Source organism: Heterodontus francisci, chromosome 8 (genome assembly GCF_036365525.1).
Source record: "Heterodontus francisci isolate sHetFra1 chromosome 8, sHetFra1.hap1, whole genome shotgun sequence".
NCBI lineage: Eukaryota > Metazoa > Chordata > Chondrichthyes > Heterodontiformes > Heterodontidae > Heterodontus > Heterodontus francisci.
In genome coordinates this window covers 6,006,664-6,031,363 of record NC_090378.1, presented here as the reverse complement: position 1 = coordinate 6,031,363, position 24,700 = coordinate 6,006,664, and the positions used below count along the sequence as shown (strand labels likewise).

General features: G+C 46.2%; 1 protein-coding gene across 2 annotated transcripts in view; it reads right to left on the bottom strand.

Annotated features, from left to right (window-relative positions):
• The window catches only part of acadm (acyl-CoA dehydrogenase medium chain), a 75,480-nt gene that overhangs the window by 19,545 nt on the left and 31,235 nt on the right, over window positions 1-24,700 (bottom strand). For both annotated transcript variants that reach the window (XM_068036582.1, XM_068036583.1), the window contains exons 2-5: window positions 21,215-21,320; window positions 12,778-12,875; window positions 4,623-4,692; window positions 2,290-2,390 (exon numbers count right to left, since the gene is read on the bottom strand). In XM_068036582.1, the coding sequence (XP_067892683.1) occupies window positions 2,290-2,390; window positions 4,623-4,692; window positions 12,778-12,875; window positions 21,215-21,320 (375 nt within the window). The remainder of the gene's footprint in view (window positions 1-2,289; window positions 2,391-4,622; window positions 4,693-12,777; window positions 12,876-21,214; window positions 21,321-24,700) is intronic.

Sequence of the window (24,700 nt, the reverse complement as noted above, 5' to 3'; positions counted from 1 at the left end):
GCCACAGTATTTATGTGGCTGGTCCAGTTCAGTTTCTGGTCAATGGTGACCTCCAGGATATTGACTGTGGGGGATTCAGCGATGGTAATGCCATTGAACATTAAGGGGAAATGGTTAAACTCTCTCTTGTTGAAGATCGCCATTGCTTGGCACTTGTGCAGCATGAATGTTATTTGCCACTTATCAGCCCAAGCCTGAATGTTATCCAACTCTTGCTGCATATGTACACTGACTGCTTCAGTATCTGAGGAGTCGCGAATGGTGCTGAACATTGCACAATCATCAGCGAACATCCCCACTTCTGACCTTATGATAAAGGGAAGGTCATTGATGAAGCAGCTGAAGCTGGCTGGGCCTAGGACACGACCCTGAGGAACTCCTGCAGTGATGTCCTGGGCTGGGATGATTGACCTGCAACAACCACAACCATCTTCCTTTTTGCTAGGTTTTGCTCCAACCAGGGGAGAGTTTTCCTCCTGATTCCCATTGACTCGAGTTTTGCTATGCCACACTCGGTCAAATGCTGCCTTGATGACAAGGGCAGTCACTCTCACCTCACATCTTGAGTTCAGCTCTTTTGCCCACATTTGGACCAAGGCTGTAATGAGGTCAGGAGCTGAGTGGCCCTGGCGGAACCCAAATTGAGCATCAGTGAGCAGGTTGTTGCTGTTTAAGTGCCACTTGATAGCACTGTCGACGACACCTCCAATCACTTTGCTGATGATTGAGAGTAGACTGATGAGGTCGTAATTGGCTGGATTGGATTTGTCCTACTTTTTGTGGACAAAACATACCTGGGCAATTTTCTACATTGTTGGGTAGATGCCGGTATTGAAGCTGTACTGGAACAGCTTGGCCAGGGGCACAACTAATTCTGGAGTACAAGTCTTCAGTACTACAACTGGGATTTTGTCAGGGCCCATAGCCTTTGCCGTATCCAGTGCCTTCAGCCATTTCTTAATATCACGTGGTGTGAATCAAATCTGCTGAAGACTGGCATCTATGATGCTGGGAACGTCAGGAGGAGGCAGAGATGGATCAGCCACTCGGCACTTCTGGTTGAAGATGGTCGCAAATGCTTCAGCCTTTGTTTTGTGCTCATGTGCTGGGCTCCTCCATCATTGAGGATGGGGATATTTGTGGAGTCTCCTTCTCCTGTTAGTTGTTTAATTGTCCACCATCATTCACAACTGGATGTGGCAGGACTGCAGAGCTTTGATTTGATCAGTTGGTTGTGGGATCACTTAGCTCTGCCTATTGCATACTGCTTCGCTGTTTGGCATGCACGTGTTGTAGCTTCACCAGGTTAACACCTCATTTTTAGGTATGTGAATCTCTGGAATTGTCTATCCTAGAGCGTTGTGGATGCGCCATTGTTGAGTATATTGAAAGCCGACAGACAGATTTTTGGTCTCTCAGGGAATCGGGGGATATGAAGAGCGGGCAGGAAAGTGGAGTTAAGGCAGAAGAGCAGCTCTGATCGTATTGAATGGCAGAGCAGGCTCATGGGGCCGTATGGTGTAGCTCTGCTCCTATTTCTTATCCTAACTTATATCGCCACTCCTTCATGGTCGCTGGATCAAACTCGTGGAACCCCCTACTAATCAGCATTGTGGGAGCACCTTCACCACATGGACTGCAGCAGTTCAAGATGAAGATCCAGTGCAATCTTGTCAAGGGGCAACTAGAGATGGACAATAAATGTAGTGACACCCACATCTAGGAAATGAATTTTTAAAAAGCACACAAAGAACAGTCACTTGACAAGGTACTGGAATGTGGACTGAATTTGTGATATCCCTTTCGGGGAACAATGCTTTCAGGAGAGGAGAGAAATCTAGAAGGACAAGGAGGAACGGTTTAAAAAAAAAGGCTGCACATAGTTACAGGACAAGCCCCAGCCAGAATGGAGATGATTAGGTAAGTTCCACCTGTCATTCATGCCTGGAGAATGCTCTAAGTGACAGATTATTTTAATGCATCATTTTGATCATTTGTATTGTGTAACTATCCTCCACTCACTGCATTTTGCTGGAGAAATGAACTTGCTGTACTCAGGAAACTGCTTTCTGTAGTTTTAATCACGAGTTCAGATACTCTGCTGTAGTCCATCATGAAATATAATGTTTGCTGTAATTCATCAGTTAGCAGACTTTGTTTGCAGTAACTTAAGACCACAAATTCTGTCCTGCCTCTAACTCATTGGGTGATACAGCAGTGTTGCTACTATTGACTCCGTTAAGAAAAACCATTTTAGCAACAGTAAGTAAACAAACAATGCAAACCTACCCCCAGTGAGTTGGCCTCTATTGCAGTCTGAATGCCGGTACAACCGTATGCTAGTTCCTCAGTTATGAGACAGGAGTCAAAAATGCCTAGTCCCATTCCACCTATTGTTTAAACAAAAAGTAAAGAAATCAGAAACTACTGAGGCAATTAGAAACAACAAGGGGTTTGGAAGCAGATTCAAAAGGGATAAATACTTGAAAAGGAAAAATTTGTAAGGCTACGGGGAAAAAGCGAAGGGCTTGGGACTAATTGGATAGTTCTTGCAAAGAGCCAGCACATGCACAATGGACCAAATGGCCTGCTTCTGTTCTGCATCATTCTATGATTCTAGAATATAAGAAAAGGCAAGAGCAATAAACAGCCTAAGCTCATTCATCTATTATGTTAACTATACAATTGAAGTTAATTTCTCGGGTACCCAAACTCTCAACACCAGTCAACTTTCTTCTGGTACCCCAGCTAAATTTATTTTTTCCCGTTTCCATTTATCACCTCTGGTCCCACTGCACTGTTTTATTTTAGAGCAGTATTCTGAATTTACCTTTATCTAAGCTATTTAGCACTGCATATAATTCATTAAGAGTCCTCTTTCACTGCCTTTTCTGAAGAATATACAGGCTGAGGCAGTTACTCACCCCAAACCTGCTTACTGATACCCAGCTTAGGTTACAGATGTGCGGAGACACAGGAACAGGGCATTAAACAGATCCAAGCCAAATGGTGAAGAATGAAGCTAGACACAGTTCCTTTTCTTGATAGCCAGTTTATTCACAGAATGCAGTATTACATATCTCTCCCTGCCACCTTCTTCCAGTGACCCAGCAGGCTCTCTGTATATCCGTTCTAAGTCCTTAATTAAACCAGGCCCTTCACCTCTGAATCTTTAATAACATAATTAACCAAGCATTAACACAGAGACGGGGAGAGCACGGGGGTGGGGGGGGGGGGGGGGTGGGAAGGACGACACGGGGAGGGGGGGCGGTTTTGGACGACCAGTGGGGGGTGTTGGACGACGCGGGGGGGGGGGGGGGGGGGGGGGTTGGACGACGCCGGGGGGGGGGGGGGGGGGTTGGACTTCAGATTTTTTTTTTATTCATTCATGGGTTTTTTGCCGTCGCTGGCTAGGCCAGCATTTATTGCCCATCCCTAATTGCCCTTGAGAAGGTGGTGGTGAGCTGCCTTCTTGAACCGCTGCAATCCATGTGGGGTAGGTACACCCACAGTGCTGTTAGGGAGTTCCAGGATTTTGACCCAAAATCGTGCAGCAGGGGGACATGAATCCACACCTCCTTGGATTGGAACCTTAATCCTTAGCCTTGGCCACGCAACCACAGCCTTAAAGGGAGGAGCGACACAGAGAGGGAGAGAGAGTGATCAAGATCGCTCCTGACAGATGGACATCTATCTGGAATACTCCGCATCTCTACAAGCATGCGGGAAAATATTGACTAACTGTGCAAGGAAAAAAATGCCAGATATCTCACTAAATCAGTCCAGCATAGTGATGAGAAAGTAAGTCAATAATTTCGTCTCATTTAAAGCTTCCTCACAAAAATGCACATTTGTTATGTTTAATGGCAAGATAACTAGTTAATGCCTTTATATTTCCGAAATTGTCTCACCATAAAGGCTTGCTTGGGTATGCAATTGAAACCTGACCCAGGCCCGACAGAACTACATCCAACCCCAACCCGATCTGGGCCCCAGCCCTTGGATTTTTTCCCGCGCTTGACCCGACTCAACTACCAGAATGAAGTTGATTATATCAAAGAGGTTGTGCTCTACCTTGGATGGAATGGAGACCTTCATTTGCTCACAGCAGACTATTGCGGAGTCCGGATGCAGGTTTTCCGCTTTGATGTCCTGGCCGTTCAAATTTTGAAGCTTTTCCCTCCCTGACCAAAAGGCAGCACCGTGTCCGACCCGGCCCAACCTGAGCCTGAATGCCAGACCCGGAAGAGAGACCTGGCCTTAACCAGACACGTCATCGGGTCTGGTCGGGTAGCCGTCTCACCGGCCCCCTATGTAAGACAAAATTTGTAATGTGGCCCCTTCACGCGAAAAGTTTGGACACCTCTGTTGTAAATCTTTTTGGCACTTCCCCTAGTGCCTCTATATCCTTTTTATAAACTGCAGATCATTTTACATAGCTCTATTCACTATTCATTCCCCTCCTCTTTTTTTGTCAGTCTTATAAAGAGGCTCATTCATCTCCCACTTTACACAGGAACTGTTAACCCAACGCTTCCTTTACAGAAAATGATGTCACTGCTGTGCTTTCCCAACAGTTTCCACTTTTAAAATTTCATTTCCTTCTTCCATTCTCTGCTTACCACAACTCGCAGGAATGTGTGTGTTCATCAGGCCCAGTTCCCATGCTCTCTTAATAAGCGGAACGGGATACTGAAAAGAAAATCATCATTAGTACAGCGGACCACTAAGATCACAAGGCATTTCTCCTTAACCCGAATAACACAATGTCCACTTTCAATTATCCATGCTTTCTAGTGTTTCATTATGGAATCATTTTGCCAATTACATAAGCCAATCCCTTCTACTGCTATTCCTAGGTGAGATAATCTGACACCTTCATGAGCTTCGATGTACATCAACTGGAGTGCTCCATTCAGTGATGATCTTGCCCTTGTAAAACCATACTGCGTTCATTCATCTCTTTTCTAACAGGCTGGGGCTCTTTTCTCCAGAAAGGAGAAGGCTGAGGGACGATCTGATAGAGGACTTTAAAATTATGAAAGGGTTTGATAGGGTAGATGGAGAGGAGATATTTCCACTGTAGGGCGACCAGAGATAGGGGCCATAAATGTAAGATAGTCACAAATAAATCGAATAGGAAATTTCCTTACCCAGAGAGTGGTGAGAATGTGGAACTCGCTACTACAGGGAGTGGTTGAGGTGAATAGTATAGATGTATTTAAGGGGAAGCTGGATAAACACATGAGGGAGAAAGGAATAGAGGATATGCTGATCGGGTTGGGCGAAAGGGGTGGGAGGGGGCTCGTGTGGGACACAAACACCAGCACGGAGCAATTGTATTTGACTTGTATTTGGTTCTTGCTTCGGTGCAGTGGAAACAGCTGGTTGGTGAGTACCTGGTAAGCTATTCTCCTTGGAATAAATAGTCTGTAAAGTTAAGGTATGGCAGGGCAGCTCTGGCGAGTGGAATGTACAGTCTGTGGCATGTGGGAAGTCATGGACACACCATGTGTCATCGACATACACACCTGCAGGAAGCGTCACCGACTGCACAAGCTTGAGCTCCGGGTTTTGGAACTCGAGCGGCGGCTGGACTCACTTAGAATTAGAACATTACAGCGCAGTACAGGCCCTTCGGCCCTCGATGTTGCGCCGACCTGTGAAACCATCTGACCTACACTATTCCATTTTCATCCATATGTCTATCCAATGACCACTTAAATGCCCTTAAAGTTGGCGAGTCTACTACTGTTGCAGGCAGGGCGTTCCACGCCCCTACTACTCTCTGAGTAAAGAAACTACCTCGAACATCTGTCCTATATCTATCACCCCTCAACTTAAAGCTATGTCCCCTCGTGTTTGCCATCACCATCCGAGGAAAAAGACTCTCACTATCCACCCTATCTAACCCACTGATTATCTTATATGTCTCTATTAAGTCACCTCTCCTCCTCCTTCTCTCCAACGAAAACAACCTCAAGTCCCTCAGCCTTTCCTCGTAAGACCTTCCCTCCATACCAGGCAACATCCTAGTAAATCTCCTCTGCACCCTTTCCAAAGCTTCCACATCCTTCCTATAATGCGGTGACCAGAACTGCACGCAATACTCCAGGTGCGGCCGCACCAGAGTTTTGTACAGCTGCAGCATGACCTCGTGGCTCCGAAACTCGATCCCCCTACTAATAAAAGCTAACACACCATATGCCTTCTTAACAGCCCTATTAACCTGGGTAGCAACTTTCAGAGATTTATGTACCTGGACACCAAGATCTCTCTGTTCATCTACACTACCAAGAATCTTCCCATTAGTCCAGTACTCTGCATTCCTGTTACTCCTTCCAAAGTGAATCACCTCACACTTTTCCGCATTAAACTCCATTTGCCATCTCTCAGCCCAGCTCTGCAGCCTATCTATGTCCCTCTGTACCCTACAACATCCTTCGGCACTATCGACAACTCCACCGACCTTCGTGTCATCCGCAAATTTACGAACCCACCCTCATCCAGGTCATTTATAAAAATGACAAACAGCAGTGGCCCCAAAACAGGTCCTTGCGGTACACCACTAGTAACTAAACTCCAGGATGAACATTTACCATCAACCACCACCCTCTGTCTTCTTTCAGCTAGCCAATTTCTGATCCAAAGCTCTAAATCACCTTCAACCCCATACTTCCGTATTTTCTGCAATAGCCTACCGTGGGGAACCTTATCAAACGCCTTACTGAAATCCATATACACCACATCCACTGCTTTACCCTCATCCACCTGTTTGGTCACCTTCTCAAAAAACTCAATAAGGTTTGTGAGGCACGACCTAACCTTCACAAAACCGTGCTGACTATCGCTAATGAACTTATTCTTTTCAAGATGATTATAAATCCTGTCTCTTATAACCTTTTCCAACATTTTACCCACAACCGAAGTAAGGCTCACAGGTCTATAATTACCAGGGCTGTCTCTACTCCCCTTCTTGAACAAGGGGACAAATGCTATCCTCCAGTCTTCCGGCACTATTCCTGTCGACAATGACGACATAAAGATCAAGGACAAAGGCTCTGCAATCTCCTCCCTAGCTTCCCAGAGAATCCTAGGATAAATCCCATCTGGCCCAGGGGACATATCTATTTTCACACTTTCCAAAATTGCTAACACCTCCGCGAGGCGGAGGACGACGTGGAAGCACGTTTAGGGAGGTGGCCAAACCACAGGTTAGGAACATGCAGGCAGATAGGGAATGGGTGACTGCCAGACAGTCCAAGAGAACCAGGCAGGTAGTGCAGGAGTCCTCTGATATGCTCTCACTCAGTAATTAGTTTTCCATTTTGGATACTGGTGAGGGTGATGGTTCTTCAGAGGAGTGCAGTCAGAGCCAGGTTTGTGGCACCACAGGTGGCTCAGCTGCACAGGAGGGCAGGAAGATGAGTGGAAGAGCAATAGTGATTGAGGATTCATTAGTCAGGGGAACAGACAGGCGTGTTTCTGCAGCAGTAAACGTGACTCCAGGATGATGTGTTGCCTCCCTGCAGCCAGGGTCAAGGATGTCATGGAGCGGCTGCAGAACATTCTTCTGGGGGACAGTGAACAGCCAGAGGTCATGGTCCACATTGGTACCAATGACATAGGTAAGGGGGATGAGGTCCTGAAAGCAGATTTTAAGGAGCTAGGAAGGAGATTAAAAAGCAGGACCTCAAAAGCAGTAATCTGAGGATTATTCCCATTCCCAGATGCAAGTGAGCATGGGCATTGAGGAATTGAGTGAGTGAACACGTGGCTGGAGAACTGGTGTAGGAGGAAGGGCATCAGATTTCTGAGACATTGGGACTGGTTCTGGGGCACGTGGGATCTGTACAAGATGGACGGGTTGCATCTTAGCAGGACTGGGATGAATATCCTCGTCGGGAGATTTGCTAGTTCTGTTGGAGAGGGTTTAAACTAAATTGTCAGGGGGATGGGAACCTGAGAGGGAGCTCAGACTGTAGAGAAGCAAAACTTGTAACTTTTCAGGGGTGTGGGAACCAGGAGAAAGTATTAGGGAGGAATAACCTGCTCCGTGACGCTCAGTTGGGTTCCGCCAGGGCCATTCAGCTCTTGACCTCATTTCAGACTTGGTTCAAACATGGACAGAAGTGCTGAACTCAAGAGGTGAGGCGAGAGTGACTGCCCTTGACATCAAGGCAGCATTTAACTGAGTATGGCATCAAGGAGCCCTAGAAAAACTGGTCAATGGAAATCAGGGGGAAAACTCTCCGATGGTTGGAGTCATACATAACGCAAAGGAAGATGGTTGTGGTTGTTGGAGGTCAATCGTCTGAACTCCAGGACATCACTGCAGGAGTTCCTCAGGGTAGTGTCCTAGGCCCAACCATCTTCAGCTGCTTCATCAATTCATAAGGTCAGAAGTGGGGATGTTCGGAGATGATTGCACAATGTTCAGCACCATTCGCGACGACTCAGATACTGAAGCAGTCCGCGTAGAACTGCAGCAAGACCTGGACAATAACCAGGCTTGGGTGGATATGTGGTAAGTAACATTCACACCACATAAGTGTCAGGCAATGACCATCTCCAACAAGAGAGAATATAACCATCTCCCCTTGACATTCAATGGCATTACCATCGCTGAATCCCCCACTATCAACATCCTGGGGGCTACCATTGACCAGAAACTGAACTGGAGTAGCCATATAAATACCATGGCTACAAGAGTAGGTCAGAGGCTAGGAATCCTGCAGTGTGTAACTTATCTGCTGACTCCCCAATGCCTGTCCACCATCTACAAGGCACAAGTCAGGAGTGTGATGGAATACTCTCCACTTGCCGGATGGGTGCAGCTCCAACAACACTCAAGAAGCTTGACACCATCCAGGACAAAGCAGCCCACTTGATTGGCACCCCATTCACAAACATTCACTCCCTCCACCACCGATGCACAGTGGTAGTACTGTGTACCATCTACAAGATTCAATGCAGCAACGCGCCAAGACTCCTTAGACAGCACCTTCCAAACCTGCAACTTTTACCAACTAGAAGGACAAGGACAGCAAATACATGGGAACACCACCACCTGCAAGTTCCCCTCCAAGTCACACACCATCCTGACTTGGAACTGTATCGCCGCCGTTCCTTCACTGTCACTGGGTCAAAGTCCTGGAACTCCCTTCCTAACAGCACTGTGGGTGTACCTACACCACATGGACTGCAGTGGTTCAAGAAGGCAGTTCACCACCACCTTCTCAAGGGCAATTAGGGATGAGCAATAAAATGCTGGCCTGGCCAGCGACGCCCACATCCCATAAATGAATTTTTAAAAAATACCAAGGAGCATAGAATTCTGGGGGAGATAGATAGCATGAGAGTAGGGAATAGTAAGTTATTAGGTGGGGTCAGAGTAAGGGAGAAAGTAATAAAGTCGGAATCAGGGTTAATGTGCATGTCTGTGAATGCACTGACTATGGTTAATAAGACTGGTGATGCACAGGTGCAGATTGCCATGTGGAAATGTGATGTTGTGGCTATAGCAACGACCTGGCTCAAAGAAGGCAGGACTGGGTGTTAAATATTCCTGGATACAAGGTGTTCAGGAAAGATCGGAAAGGGAAAAAAGGGGAAGGGGTAGCGGTATTGATGGAGAGCATTGCAGTGCTGGAGAAAAAGGATGTCCCAGAGGGGTCGAGGACAGAATCAATTTGGCTAGAGCTAAGGAACAAAAAAGGTGCAGTTACATTGCTCGGTGTTGTCTATAGGACACCAGTTAGTAAGAAGGACATGGAGGAACAAATTTGCAAGGAAATTACAGAGAGGTGCAAAAATTATAGAGCCGTTATAATGGTGAACTTTAATTATCCAAACATAGTCAGGGATAATAGTGGTGTAAAGGGCAGTGAGGGGCAAGAGTTCCGAGAGTGTATTCAGGAAAAATTTTTTACAACAGTATGTTGCAAGTCCAATGAGAAAGGAGACACTGCTAGACCTGGTTCTTGGGAATGAGGTGGGCCAAGTGGATCAAATATCAGTAGAAGAACATTTAGGGGATAGTGATCATTGTATCATAAGGTTTAGGCTGACTATGGAAAAGGACAAAGAGCAATCCAGGGCAAGAATAATTAATTGGGGGAAGGTCAACTTCAATGGGGTAAGAATGGAGCTGGTGCGAATAATGTGGGGTCAAAAGCAGACAGGAAAACCGGTCGATGAACAATGGGCTACCTTCAAAGAAGAGATAGTTCAAGCAGTGAAGGTCTGCTCCCTTGAAGGGGAAAAGTAGAGCAAACAAATCCAGAGCTCCCTGGATGGCAAAAGAGATAGAGATTAAGATAAAGAAGGAAAAGTGTGCTTATGACAGATGCCAGGTAGAAAATACTATTGAGAACCAAACTGAATATAGAAGGTCCAGAGGGGAAGTGAAAAAGCAAATCAGAGAAGCAAAGAGAAAGCATGAAAAGAGACTGTCAGAGAGCATTAAGGAAAAACACAAAGTTTTCTATAGGCATATAAATAATAAAAGGAGGAGTGGGGCTGATTAGAGACCAGAAAGGGGATTTACAAATGGAGGCAGAGGGCAGAGCTGAGGTATTAAATGAATACTTTGCATCTGTCTTTATCAAGGAAGAAGATGCAACCCAGGCAATGTTGAAAGAGGAGGTAAGTCAGACGTTAGAGGGGTTTAAAATTGATAAAGAGGAAGTATTAGATAGGCTGTCTGTACTTAAAAGTGGATAAAACACCAGGGCTGGATAAGATGCATGCAAAGATACTGAGGGAAGTGAGTGTGGAAATCGCAGAGGCACTGGCCATAACTTTTCAGTCTTCCTTAGACTCTGGAGTGGTGCCAGAGGACTGGAGAATTGCAAATGTTACACCCTTGTTCAAAAAAGGGGGTAAAGATAAGCCCAGCAACTACAGGACAGTCAGTTTAACTTCAATGGTGGGAAAACTTCTAGAAAAAATATTTCAGGATAAAATCAATAGTCATATGGACAAATGCGAGTTAATTAAGGAAAGCCAACATGGATATTTTAAGGGAAAATCATGTTTAACTAACTTGCTGGAGTTTTTTGAGGAGGTAACAGAGAGGGCTGATGAGGGCAATACTGTTGACGTAGTGAACATGGACTTTCAAAAGTGTTTGATACAGTGCCACACAACAGACTTGTGAGCAAACTTGTAGCTCATGGAATAAAAGGGATGGTAGCAACATGGATAAGAAATGGGCTGAGTGACAGGAAACAAGGAGTAGTTGTTCATGGATGTTTCTCGGGCTGTAGGAAGGTTTGTAGTGGAGTTCCCCAAGGGATCAGTGTTGGAACCCTTGCTTTTCCTGATGTATATTACGACTTAGACCTTGGTGTACAGGGCACAATTTCAAAGTTTGCAGATGATATGAAACTTGGAAGCATTGTGAACTGTGAGGAGGATAGTGTAAAACTTCAAAAGGACATAGACAAGTTGGTGGAATGGGCAGACAGGTGGCAGATGAACTTCAATGCAGGGAAATGTGAAGTGATTCATGTTGATAGGATGAACATGGAGAGACAATATAGAATAAAGGGTACAATTCTAAAGGGGATGCAGGAGCAGAGGGACCTAGGTGTATATGTGCATAAGTATTGAAGCTGGTAGGACAGGTTGAGAGAGCGGTTAATAAAGCATACAGTATCCTGGGCTTTGTTAATAGGGGCATAGAGTACAAGAGCAAGGAAGTTATGTTGAACTTGTTTAAGACACTAGTTCGGCCTCAGCTGGAGTATTGTGTCCAATTCTGGGTGCCGCACTTTAGGAAAGAAGTGAGGGCATTGGAGAGAGTACAGAAAAGATTCACGAAAATGGTTCCAGGGATGAGGAATTTCAGTTATGAAGATAGATCGGAGAAGTTAGGACTGTTTTCCTTGGAGAAGAAAAGGCTGAGAGATGATTTGATAGAGGTATTCAAAATCATGAGGGGTCAGGACAGAGTAGATAGAGAGAAACTGTTCCCACTTGTGAAAGGATCGAGAACGAGAGGGCACAGATTTAAAGTATTTGATAAGAGAAGCAAAAGTGACATGAGGAAAAACTTTTTCACGCAGCGAGTGGTTAAGGTCTGGAATGCTCTATCTGAGAACGTGGTGGAGGCAGGTTCAATTGAGGCATTCAAAAGAGAATTAGACAGTTATATGAAAAGGAAGAACGTGCATCATTATGGGAAGGCGACAGGGGAATGGAACTGAGGGAACTGCTGTTTCTGAGAGCCAGTGCGGACACGATGGGCCGAATGGCCTCCTTCTGCACTGCAACGATTCTGAGATTCTGTGATATTGAATGGCCTGATGTGCACTGTGAATTCTGTGGAATTGTTTTGAAGAGCAGGTGACCAGTCCAACTTCCATCCCTCTTTCTAACCTTTTGTGTTAGTAATAAGGGGGAGAGGGTGCAAGGCGTGCGGGGTGGCAGTACACCAGGAGTGGGGTACGTGACATAAAAACAAGAAATGCTGGAACCACTCAGCAGGTCTGGCAGCATCTGTGGAAAGAGAAGCAGAGTTAATGTTTTGGGTCAGTGACCCTTCTTCCGAAGAAACGTTAACTCTGCTTCTCTCTCCACAGATGCTGCAAGGCCTGCTGAGTGGTTCCAGCATTTCTGGCTTTTATTTCAGATTTCCAGCATCCGCGGTATTTTGCTTTTATTATTGTGGGGTACGTGACGATTGGGAGCAGGGCTGAGGGTGAGAAGATGCCATGCTCCGAGTGAGTGAGCGTTACCGGTGACGATCTGCCATCAGTACAGATCACTGACCTCTCCACTCCTGTCATACTCAGCAGCTACAGGAACCAGCTCCTCCCGAGCAAATTTTCGTGCTGTGGCCTGGAATTCTTTCTGCTCATCTGTGAATTCTGTAACATTTGGAGAGAAAAAAGTAGTGATGAGTCTTTTCAATTTTCTTAAGTACTAAAGAGAATCCTCAACAACTTGCATTTATATAGCACCTTCAACATAGTAAAACATTCCAAAGCAGTTCACAGGAGCATAAAGCATCAAAAAGTGACACTGAGCCACATTAGAAGAGACTGAAAGCGTGGCTTTCAGGAGAATCTTAAAGAAGGAGAGACAAGTAGAGAGGCAGAGAGGCTTCAGCAGGGAACTGCAGAGTTTAGGGCCTAGACAATTGAAAGCATGACTGCCAAGTGGAGCAATTAAAATTGAGGCTGCACAAGAGGCCAGAATTGGAGGAGTGCAGAATCCCGAGGTTTCAAACATATAGCACCCATTCACGACCTCAGGATGCCCTGAAGTGCATTACACCCACTTGGGGTCTTTTTGAAGTGTAGTCACTGTTGTAATGCAGCAAACATGGCAGCCAACTTGTGCACAGCAAGCTCCCACAAACAGCACTGAGATGATGACCAGGTTGTTTGTTTTAGTGACGTTGGTTGAGGGACAAATACTGGCCCAGGACAGCTGAGAGAACTCCCCAGCTCTTCTTGATGTTGTGGGATCTTTTCCATCCACCTGAGGGGGCAGACAGGGCCTCGGTTTAACATCTCATCTGGTACACGGTGCCTCTGACAGTGCCGCACTCCCTCAGTACGGACCCTCCCACGGTGCAGCACTCCCTCAGTACTGCACTAGAAATGTCAGCCTGGATTATGTGCTCAAGTCTCCTGAGTGGGGCTTGAACCCACAACCTTTTCAGAGTGTTACCCACTAAGTCATGGCTGACATCAACCAATGCAAAGGTTTTTTTATGTAACAAGAGCCCACACTTCAAAGTGAGTCCATGTGACTTGTTAATGCACTCGAAATATGTAAATCTTGCCTTTATTAAAATCGTTTCAATGCTCTCTTAGCCAGCCTCACACCTTGTACCTTAGATAATCGTGAGCTGCAAAATACTTAAAGGGATAGACAGGGTAGATGCAGCTAAGAAGTTTCCCCTGGTTGTGGAGTCTAGAACCAGGGAACACGATTTTAAAATAAGGGGGAAGCCACTTAGGACAGAGATGAGGAGAAATTTCTTTACTCAGAGGGTTATGAATCTCTGGAATTCTCTACCCCAGAGGGCTGTGGAAGCTCAGTCATTGAGTATGTTGAAAGCAGAGATTGACAGATTTCTAAATACCAATGAAATAAAGGGATATGGAGATAGTGTGAGGAAAAAGGCATTGAAGTGGATCAGCCATGATCGTATTGAATGGCGGAGCAGGCTCGATGGGCTGAATGGCCTACTCCTGCTCCTATTCACCCATCACCCACTGTGCTAGCTGACCTACATTGGCTCCAGGTCCAGCAACACTTTGATCTTAAATTCTTATCTTTGTTTTCAAACCCCTCCATGGCCTCACCCCTTGCTATCTCTGTAACCTCCTACAACCTTCCTCGGAGACCTCTGCGCTCCTCCAAATCTGGCCTCTTGAACATCTCCGATTTTAATAACTCCATCATTGGTTACGGTGCCATCAGCTGCCTTGGTCTTAAGCTATGGAACTCCCACCCCAAACTTCACTGCTTCGCTTTTGTCTTTTAAGATGCTACTAAAATCGACCTGTTTCTGTCCTAATACCCGATGCAGTTCTGTCAAAGTTTACTCCTATTAAGGGAGGTTGTACTATGTTAAAGGCACTGCATAAATGCAAGTTGTTGTTCGTGTAAAAAGTATGTGTTTAAAACATACAGACCTACTTGGGCCGAATGGCCTCCTTCTGCACTGTAACAAGGTGATTTTGTGACAGTGTTATTATCCAAGGATCAGTGCCAGGACCACTGCTTTTTTTTGCTATATATAAATCAATTGACTATTGGAATACTGAGTAAAATTTCAAAATTTGCCGATGACACCAAACTTGGAGGAGTAGCAGACAGTGAGGATGATACCAATCCACTGCAACAGGACATAGATAGGCTTGCAGAATAGGCAGACAAGTGGCAGATAGAATTCAATCCAGAGAAATGTGAGGTGATGCACTTTGGTAGAAGGAATAGGGAGAGGCAATATTGACCAAATGGCACAGTTCTAAAGAGTGTGCAGGGTCACCTTGGGGTTCATCTGCATAGATCTTTGAAGGTGGTTGGACACATTGAGAGAGTGATCAGCAAAACATATGAGATCTTGGGCTTCATAAGTAGAGGTATTGGGTACAAAAGGAAGGAGGTTATGCCGAACCTTTATAAAGCTCTGGTTAGGTCACTACTAGAAAATTGCGTCCAGTTCCAGTTAACACACTTTAGGGAGTCTGTCAGGGTCCTTAAGAGTGTGCAGAGGAGATTTACCAGAATGGTTCCAGGGATGAGGAATTTTAGCAACAAGGTTAGGTAGGAGAAGCTGGGGCTGTTCTCTTTGGAGCAAAGGAAACTGAGGGGAGATTTGACAGAACTGTACAACATTATGACAGCTTTTCTTTGTCTACCTTATCTAAACCTGTTTCCATTAGCAGATGGTACAAGGAATAAGGGATAAAGATTTAGGGTTTTGGGCAAGAGGTACAGGGAGATTGTGAGGAAGAATTGTTTTTACGCAGTGACTGGTAATGACCTGGAACTTGCTGCCTATGAGGGAGGTGGAAACAGAGACAATCAATGATTTCAAACGGAAATTTCAGGGGCACTTGAAGGAAATAAACTATGAGGATTGAGTGGGGGAATGCGACTGGTGGGATTGCTCTACGGAGAGCCAACATGTACTCGATGGGCCGAATGGCCACCTTCTGTGCGCTAAAGACTCCATGACCCCAGGACTCTGTATCCTTCTATTCCTTTCTTCCGTCTGTATTTATCTAGCTAGGAGGCAGGGATTAATCAAGGATAGTCTGCATGGCTTTGTCAAGGGGAGATCATGTCCAACAAATTTGACTGAATTTTTTGAGGAGGTGATTAGGTGTGTAAATAAGGATAAAGCAATTGATGTAGTCTACGTGGATTTCAGTAAGGCTTTTGACAAGGTCCCACATGGGAGATTGGTTAAGAAGGTAACAGCCCATGGGATCCAGGGCAATTTGGCAAATTTGATCCAAAATTGGCTTAGTGGCAGGAGGCAGAAGGTGATGGTCGAGGGTTGTTTTTGCAATTGGAAGCCTGTGACCAGTGATGTACCCAAGGGATCGGTGCTGGGACCCTTGCTGTTTGTAGTGTACATTAATGATGTAGATGTGAATATAGGAGGTATGATAAGTAAGTTCGCAGATGACACGAAAATTGGTGGTGTTGTAAATAGTGAGGAAGAAAGCCTTAGATTCTTCTTCTTCTTTGGCCTCCTTGTCTCGAGAGACAATGGGTAAGCGCCTGGAGGTGGTCAGTGGTTTGTGAAGCAGCACCTGGAGTGGCTATAAAGGCCAGTTCTAGAGTGACAGACTCTTCCACTGGTGCTGCAGATAAAATTGGTTGTCGGGGCTGTTACACAGTTGGCTCTCCCCTTGCGCTTTTGTCTTTTTTCCTGCCAACTGCTAAGTCTCTTTGACTCGCCACACTTTAGCCCCGCCTTTATGGCTGCCCGCCAGCTCTGGTAATCACTGGCAACTGACTCCCACGACTTGTGATCAACGTCACAGGACTTCATGTCGCGTTTGCAGACGTCTTTAAAGCGGAGACATGGACGGCCGGTGGGTCTGATACCAGTGACGAGCTCGCTGTACAATGTGTCCTTGGGGATCCTGCCATCATCCATGCGGCTCACATGGCCAAGCTATCTCAAGCGCCACTGGCTCAGTAGGGAGTATATGCTGGGGATGTTGGCTGCCTCGAGGACTTGTGCGTTGGAGATACGGTTCTGCCACCTGATGCCAAGGATTCTCCGGAGGCAGCGAAGATGGAATGAATTGAGACGTCGCTCTTGGCTGACATACGTTGTCCAGGCCTCGCTGCCGTAGAGCAAGGTACTGAGGACACAGGCTTGATACACCTGGACTTTTGTGTTCCGTGTCAGTGCGCCATTTTCCCACACTCTCTTGGCCAGTCTGGATACAGCACTGAAACAGGCCCTTCGGCCCACCGAGTCTGTGCCGACCAACAACCACCCATTTATACTAACCCGACAGTAATCCCATATTCCCCTACCACCTACCTACACAAGGGGCAATTTACAATGGCCAATTTACCTATCACCTGCAAGTCTTTGGCTGTGGGAGGAAACCGGAGCACCTAGCGAAAACCCACGCGGTCACAGGGAGAACTTGCAAACTCCACACAGGCAGTACCCAGAATCGAACCCGGGTCGCTGGAGCTGTGAGGCTGCGGTGCTAACTACTGCACCGCATTGAGACACAGGTTACTGGTGATAGTTGAGTCTAGGTAGGTGAACTCTTGAACCACTTCCAGAGCGTGGTCGCCGATATTGATGGATGGAACATTTCTGACGTCCTGTCCCATGATGTTCGTTTTCTTGAGGCTGATGTTTAGGCCAAATTACAGGACGATATAGATAGGCTGGTAAGATGGGCAGAGCAGTGGCAAATGGAATTTAATCCTGAGAAGTGTGAGGTGATGCATTTTGGAAGGACTAAAAAGACAAGGGAATAGACAATGGATGGTAGGACCCTAGGAAGTGCAGAGGGACCTTGGTGTACTTGTCCACAGATCACTGAAGGCAGCTGCACAGGTAGATAAGGTGGTTAGGAAGGCATATGGGATACTTGCCTTTATTAGCCAAGGCATAGAATATAAGAGCAGGGAGGTTATGATGGAGCTGTATAAAATGCTAGTTAGGCCACAGCTGGAGTACTGTGTACAGTTCTGGTTGCCACACTATAGGAAGGATGTGATTGCAGTGGAGAGGGTGCAGAGGAGATTCACCAGGATGTTGCCTGGGCTGGAGCATTTCAGCTATGAAGAGAGACTGCGTAGGCTAGGGTTGTTTTCCTTAGAGCACAGAAGGCTGAGGGGGGAACTGATTGAGGTATTCAAAATTATGAGGGGCATAGATAGGAAGAAACTTTTTCCCTTAGCGGAGGGGTCAATAACCAGGGGGCATAGATTTAAGGTAAGGGGCAGGAGGTTTAGAGCGGATTTGAGGAAAAAGTTTTTCACCCAGAGGGTGGTTGGAATCTGGAACACACTGCCTGAAGGGGTGGTAGAGGCAGGAACCATCACAACATTTAAGAAGTATTTAGATGAGCACTTGAAATGTCATAGCATACAAGGCTACGGGCCAAGTGCTGGAAAATGGGATTAGAATAGATATGCTTGATGGATAGCCCGGACACAGTGGGCCGAAGGGCCCGTTTCTGTAGTGTATCAGTGGATGGGGTAGCTGTAGACCAGGCAGATACAGAGTGCAGAGAGTCTGTGAGGAAGGTTAGACAGTTGACAGGGCAAAGTTGCAGCCAGTATGATGGGTTGAAGTGTGTCTATTTTAACGCAAGAAGTGTCAGGAATAAGGGTGATGAACTTAAGAGCATGGATCAGTACTTGGAGCTACGATGTTTTGGCCATTACGGAGACGTGGATATCACAGGGGCAGGAATGGATGTTGGATGTTCCAGGGTTTAGATGTTTCAAAAGGAATAGGGAGGGAGGTAGAAGAGGTGGGGGAGTGGCATTGTTAATCAGGGATAGTATCACAGCTGCAGAAAGGGAGGTCGTCGAGGAGGGTTTGTCGACTGAGTCATTATGGGTGGAAGTCAGAAACAGGAAAGGAGCAGTCACTTTGTTGGGAGTTTTCTATAGACCCCCCAATAGCAACAGAGACACGGAGGAACAGATTGGGAGGCAGATTTTGGAAAGGTGCAGAAGTAACAGGGTTGTTGTCATGGGTGACTTCAACTTCCCTACTATTGATTGGAACCTCCTTAGTGCAAATAGTTTGGATGGAGCAGTTTTTGTCAGGTGTGTCCAGGAAGGTTTCCTGACCCAATATGTAGATAGGCCGACTAGAGGGGAGACTATGTTGGACTTGGTGCTTGGCAACGAACCAGGCCAGGTGGCAGATCTCTCGATGGGAGAGCATTTCGGTGATAGTGATCACAACTCCCTGACCTTTACTATAGTCATGGAGAGAGACAGGAGCAGACGGGATGGGAAAATATTGAATTGGGGGAGGGGGAATTACAATGCTATGAGGCAGGAACTGGGGAGCATAAACTGGGAACAGATGTTCTCAGGGAAATGCACGACAGAAATGTGGAGGTTGTTTAGGGAGCACTTGCTGCGACTGCTGGATAGGTTTGGCCCGATGAGGCAGGGAAGGGATGGTAGGGTGAAGGAACTTGGATGACAAGAGATGTGGAACAGCTAGTCAAGAGGAAGAAGGAAGCAAGGATCAGACAGGGCTCTAGAGGGTTACAAGGTAGCCAGGAAGGAACTGAAGAATGGACTTAGGAGAGCTAGAAGGGGACATGAAAAAGTCTTGGCGGGTAGGATTAAGGAAAATCCCAAGGCGTTCTACACTTATGTGAGGAACAAGAGGATGGCCAGAGTGAGGGTAGGGCTGATCAGGGATAGTGGAGGGAACTTGTGCCTGGAGTCGGAGGAGGTAGGGGAGGTCCTAAATGAATACTTTGCTTCAGTATTCACTAGTGAGAGGAACCTGGTCGTTTGTGAGGACAGCGTGGAACAGGCTGATATGCTCGAACAGGTTGAGGTTAAGAGGGAGGATGTGCTGGAAATTTTGAATGATAAGAGGACAGATAAGTCCCCGGGGCCAGATGGGATATACCCAAGGATATTATGGGAAGCGAGGGAAGAGATTGCCGCGCCTTTGGCGATGATCTTTGCGTCTTCACTGTCCACTGGAGTAGTACCGGATTATTGGAGGGTGGCAATTGTTGTTCCCTTGTTCAAGAAAGGGAATAGGGATAACCCTGGGAATTATAGACCAGTCAGTCTTACGTCGGTAGTGGACAAATTATTGGAGAGGATTCTGAGAGACAGGATTTATGATTACTTGGAAAAGCATGGTTTGATTAGAGACAGTCAGCATGGCTTTGTGAGGGGCAGGTCATGCCTCACAAGCCTTATTGAATTCTTTGAAGATGTGACAAAACACATTGATGAAGGAAGAGCAGTGGATGTGGTGTATATGGATTTTAGCAAGGCGTTTGATAAGGTTCCCCATGGTAGGCTCATTCAGAAAGTAAGGAGGCATGGGATACAGGGAACGTTGGCTGTCTGGATACAAAATTGGCTGGCCCATAGAAGTCAGAGGGTGGTAGTCGATGGAAAATATTCAGCATGGAGCTCGGTGACCAGTGGTGTTCCACAAGGATCTGTTCTGGGACCTCTGCTCTTTGTGATTTTTATAAATGACTTGGATGAGGAAGTGGAAGGCTGGGTTAGCAAGTTTGCCGATGACACAAAGGTTGCTGGAGTTGTGGATAGTGTGGAAGACTGTTGTAGGTTGCAACGGGACATTGAGAGGATGCAGAGCTGCGCTGAGAAGTGGCAGATGGAGTTCAACCTGGAAAAGTGTGAAGCGATTCATTTTGGAAGGTCGAATTTGAATGCGGAATACAGGCTTAAAGACAGGATTCTTGGTAGTGTGGAGGAACAGAGGGAGCTTGGGGTCCATGTCCATAGATCGCTCAAAGTTGCCACCCAAGTTGATAGGGTTGTTAAGAAGGCGTATGGTGTGTTGACTTTCATTAACAGGGGGATTGAGTTTAAGAGCCTCGAGGTTATGCTGCAGCTCTATAACGCTCTGGTTCGACCACACTTGGAATATTGTGTTCAGTTCTGGTCGCCTCATTATAGGAAGGATGTGGAAGCTTTAGAGAGGGTGCAGAGGAGATTTACCAGGATGCTGCCTGGACTGGAGGGCATGTCTTACGAAGAAAGGTTGAGGGAGCTAGGGCTTTTCTCATTGGAGCGAAGAAGGATGAGAGGTGACTTGATAGAGGGGTACAAGATGATGAGAGGCATAGATGGAGCGGATAGCCAGAGGCATTTTCACAGGGCGGAAAGGGCTATCACCAGGGGGCATAATGTTAAGGTGATTGGAGGAAGGTTTAGGGGAGATGTCAGAGGTAGGTTCTTTACACAGAGAGTGGTGGGTGCGTGGAATGCACTGCCAGCGGTGGTAGTAGAAGCAGATACATTAGGGGCATTTAAGCGACTCTTGGATAGGTACATGGATGATAGTAGTATGAAGGAAAGGTAGTTACTTAGATCTTAGAGTAGGTTAAAGGTTCGGCACAACATCGTGGGCCGAAGGGCCTGTACTGTGCTGTACTGTTCTATGTTCACAGCAGGACAGTTAAGTATAAAATATGTTTATAAAGCTACTTAAATTATTTGAAAGTCAGCTTACCAAAACTGAATCCATGTGCTGTTTGGTTTGCCTTCATTTCGGCTGCAGCCGGCCTGCTGGTTGACTGAAATCGCAAACCTACTTGGACACTGGCCCTCAGTGCATACTTTAAATAGAAAACAGAATATCTGATTACATCACAGTGTATACATATTGCAAAAGGAAGAAAGAACTTGCATTTGATATAGAGCCATAGAAAAATTACAGCACAGGTGGCTATTAAGCCTATCGTGTCTGTGCCGGCCAGAAAATCTAGCCGCCCAATCTAATCCCACCTTCTAGCACCTGGTCCGTATCCTTGCAGGTTACAGCACTTCAGGTGCATGTCCAGGTACCTTTTAAATGAATTGAGAGTTTCTGCCTCCACCACCATTCCTGGCAGTGAATTCCAGACACCCACCACCCTCTGGATAAAAAAGTTTTTCCCCATGTCCCCTCTAATCCTTCTACCAATCACCTTGGGCGGCACAGTGACGCAGTGGTTAGCACCGCAGCCTCACAGCTCCAGCGACCCGGGTTCAATTCTGGGTGCTGCCTGTGTGGAGTTTTCAAGTTCTCCCTGTGTCTGCGTGGGTTTGCTCCGGGTGCTCCGGTTTCCTCCCACAGCCAAAAGACTTGCAGGTTGATAGGTAAATTGGCCATTATAAATTGCCCCTAGAATAGGTAGGTGGTCGGGGAATATAGGGACAGGTGAGGATGTGGTAGGAATATGGGATTAGTGTGGGATTAGTATAAATGGGTGGTTAATGGTCAGCACAGACTCGGTGGGCCGAAGGGCCTGTTTCAGTGCTGTATCTCTAAATCAATCTGTGCCCCTGGTAACTGACCTCTCAGCTAGGCTTTCACAAGCTCAGGATGTCCCAAAGTGCTTTACAGCCTGGAACTCCCTCTCTCATAGCCCTGCGGGTGTATCTATACTGCTGTAGCGGTTTAAGAAGGCAACTCACCATCACCTTCTCAAGGGCAATTAGGGATGGGAAACAACTACTGGCCTTGCCAGCGATAACATGAGCACTTGTCCAGAGGGTTATGGATGCTCCATTGTTGAATACATTTAAAGCTGGGATAGACAGATTTTTGGTGTCTCAGGGAATCAAGGGGTATGGCGAGTGGGAGGGAAAGTGGAGTTGAATCATAAGATCAGCCATGATCGTTCTGAATGGCGGAGCAGGCTTGATGGGCCATCTGGTCTACTCCTGCTCCTATTTCTTGTGTTCAATGGAGTATTTTTGAAGTGTAGTCACCATTGTAATACAGGAAATGCAACTGCCAATTTCAGCACACAGGATGTGTCTGCAACTGCCAGACCCAAAGCTCTGAAATTCCCTTCCTAAACCTCTTTGCCTCTCATTCTTTAAGACACTCCTTAAAACCTACCGCTTTAACAAAGCTGTTGGCAACCTGCCCTAATAGCTCCTTAGTGACAGTCACAGAAGGAGGTCATTTGGTCCACTGCTCTCTGCAGAGCAATCCAGTCAGTCCCATTCACCTGCTCTGTCACTGTAGCCCTGCAAGTTTTTCCTTCAAGTGCCATCCAATTTCCTTTTGAAATCATTCATCATCTCCCCTTCCATCACTCCCATGCACAGCAAGTTCCAGGTCATTACCACTTGCTGCGTAAAAATGTTCTTCCTCACATCCCCCCTGCACCTCTTGCCTATAACCTGAAATCTTTATTTCCTATTCCTTGTATTATTAGCTAATGAGAACAGCTTATCTTTGTCTATCTTATCTGAACCTGCTGTAATCTTGTACACCTCTATCAAATCTTCCCTCAATCTCTTTGCTCCAAGAACAACAACCCCAGCCTCTCCAACCTAACCTTGTAGCTAAATTCCCTTATACTTGGTACCATTCTGGTAAATCTCCTCTGCACCATCTCAAGGATCCTCACATCCTTCCTGAAGTTTGGTGACCAGAACTGGACATAATACTCTAGTAGCCTAACCAGAGCTTTATAAAGGTTTAAGTGCTTTGCTAACCACTCTCTCAATATGTCCTGCCACCTTCAAAGATCTATGCACATGCACCCCAAGGTCCCTCTGTCCCGACACACTCTTTAGAACGGCACCATTAAGTCTATATTGCCTCTCCCTATCCTTTATGCCAAAATGCATCAACTCACACTTCTCTGTATTAAATTCCATCTGCCACTGGTCTGCCTATTCTGCGAGCCTGTCTATGTCCTGTTGCAATCGATAGGTACCATTCTCACTGTCTGCCACTCCTCCCAGTTTGCTATTATTGGCAAATTTTTTAATTTTACTCTCGTTCAATATTCAAGTCACTTACATATATCAAAAAACAGTGGTCCCAGCACTGACATTTGGGGAACATGACTATCTACCATTCTCCAGTCTGAAAAATATGACTGTGTTCTGTCCTTAAGCCAATTATTTTTAACTAAGCTGACACTGATCTTCCTATTCCATGACCTCAATTTTGTTAACCAGTCTTTTATGTGGTGCTTATCAAATGCTTTCTAAAAATCCATATGGATAACATCACCGCATTTCAAAACAAAGAAAGAACAGTACAGCACAGGAACAGGCCATTCGGCCCTCCAAGCCTGCGCCGATCTTGATGCCTGCCTAAACTAACACCTTCTGCACTTCCGGGGTCCGTATCCCCTCTATTCCCATCGTATTCATGTATTTGTCAAGATACCTCTTGAACGTCTCTATGGTACCTGCTTCCACCACCTGCCCCAGCAACAAGTTCCAGGCACTCACCACCCTCTGTGTAAAGAACTTGCCTCGCACATCCCCTCTAAACTTTGCCCCTCTCACCTTAAACCTACGTCCCCTAGTAACTGACTCTTCCACCCTGGGAAAAAGCTTCTGACTATCCACTCTGTCCATGCCGCTCATAACTTTGTAAACCTCTAACATGTCGCCCCTCCACCTCCGTCGTTCCAGTGAAAACAACCCGAGTTTATCCAACCTCTCCTCATAGCTAATGCCCTCCAGACCAGGCAACATCCTGGTAAACCTCTTTTGTACCTTCTCCAAAGCCTCCACGTCCTTCTGGTAGTGTGGCGACCAGAATTGCACGCAATATTCTAAGTGTGGCCTAACTAAAGTTCTGTACAGCTGCAGCATGACTTGCCAATTTTTATACTCTATGCCCCGACCGATGAAGGCAAGCATACCGTATGCCTTCTTGACTACCTTATCCACCTGCGTTGCCACTTTCAGTGACCTGTGGACCTGTACACCCAGATCTCTCTGCCTGTCGATACTCCTAAGGGTTCTGCCATTTATTGTATACTTCCCACCTGCATTAGACCTTCCAAAATGCATTACCTCACATTTGTCCGGATTAAACTCCATCTTCCATTTCTCCGCCCAAGTCTCCAACCGATGTATATCCTGCTGTATCCTCTGACAATCCTCATCACTGTCCGCAACTCCACCAACTTTTGTGTCGTCCGCAAACTTACTAATCAGACCAGCTACATTTTCCTCCAAATCATTTATATATACT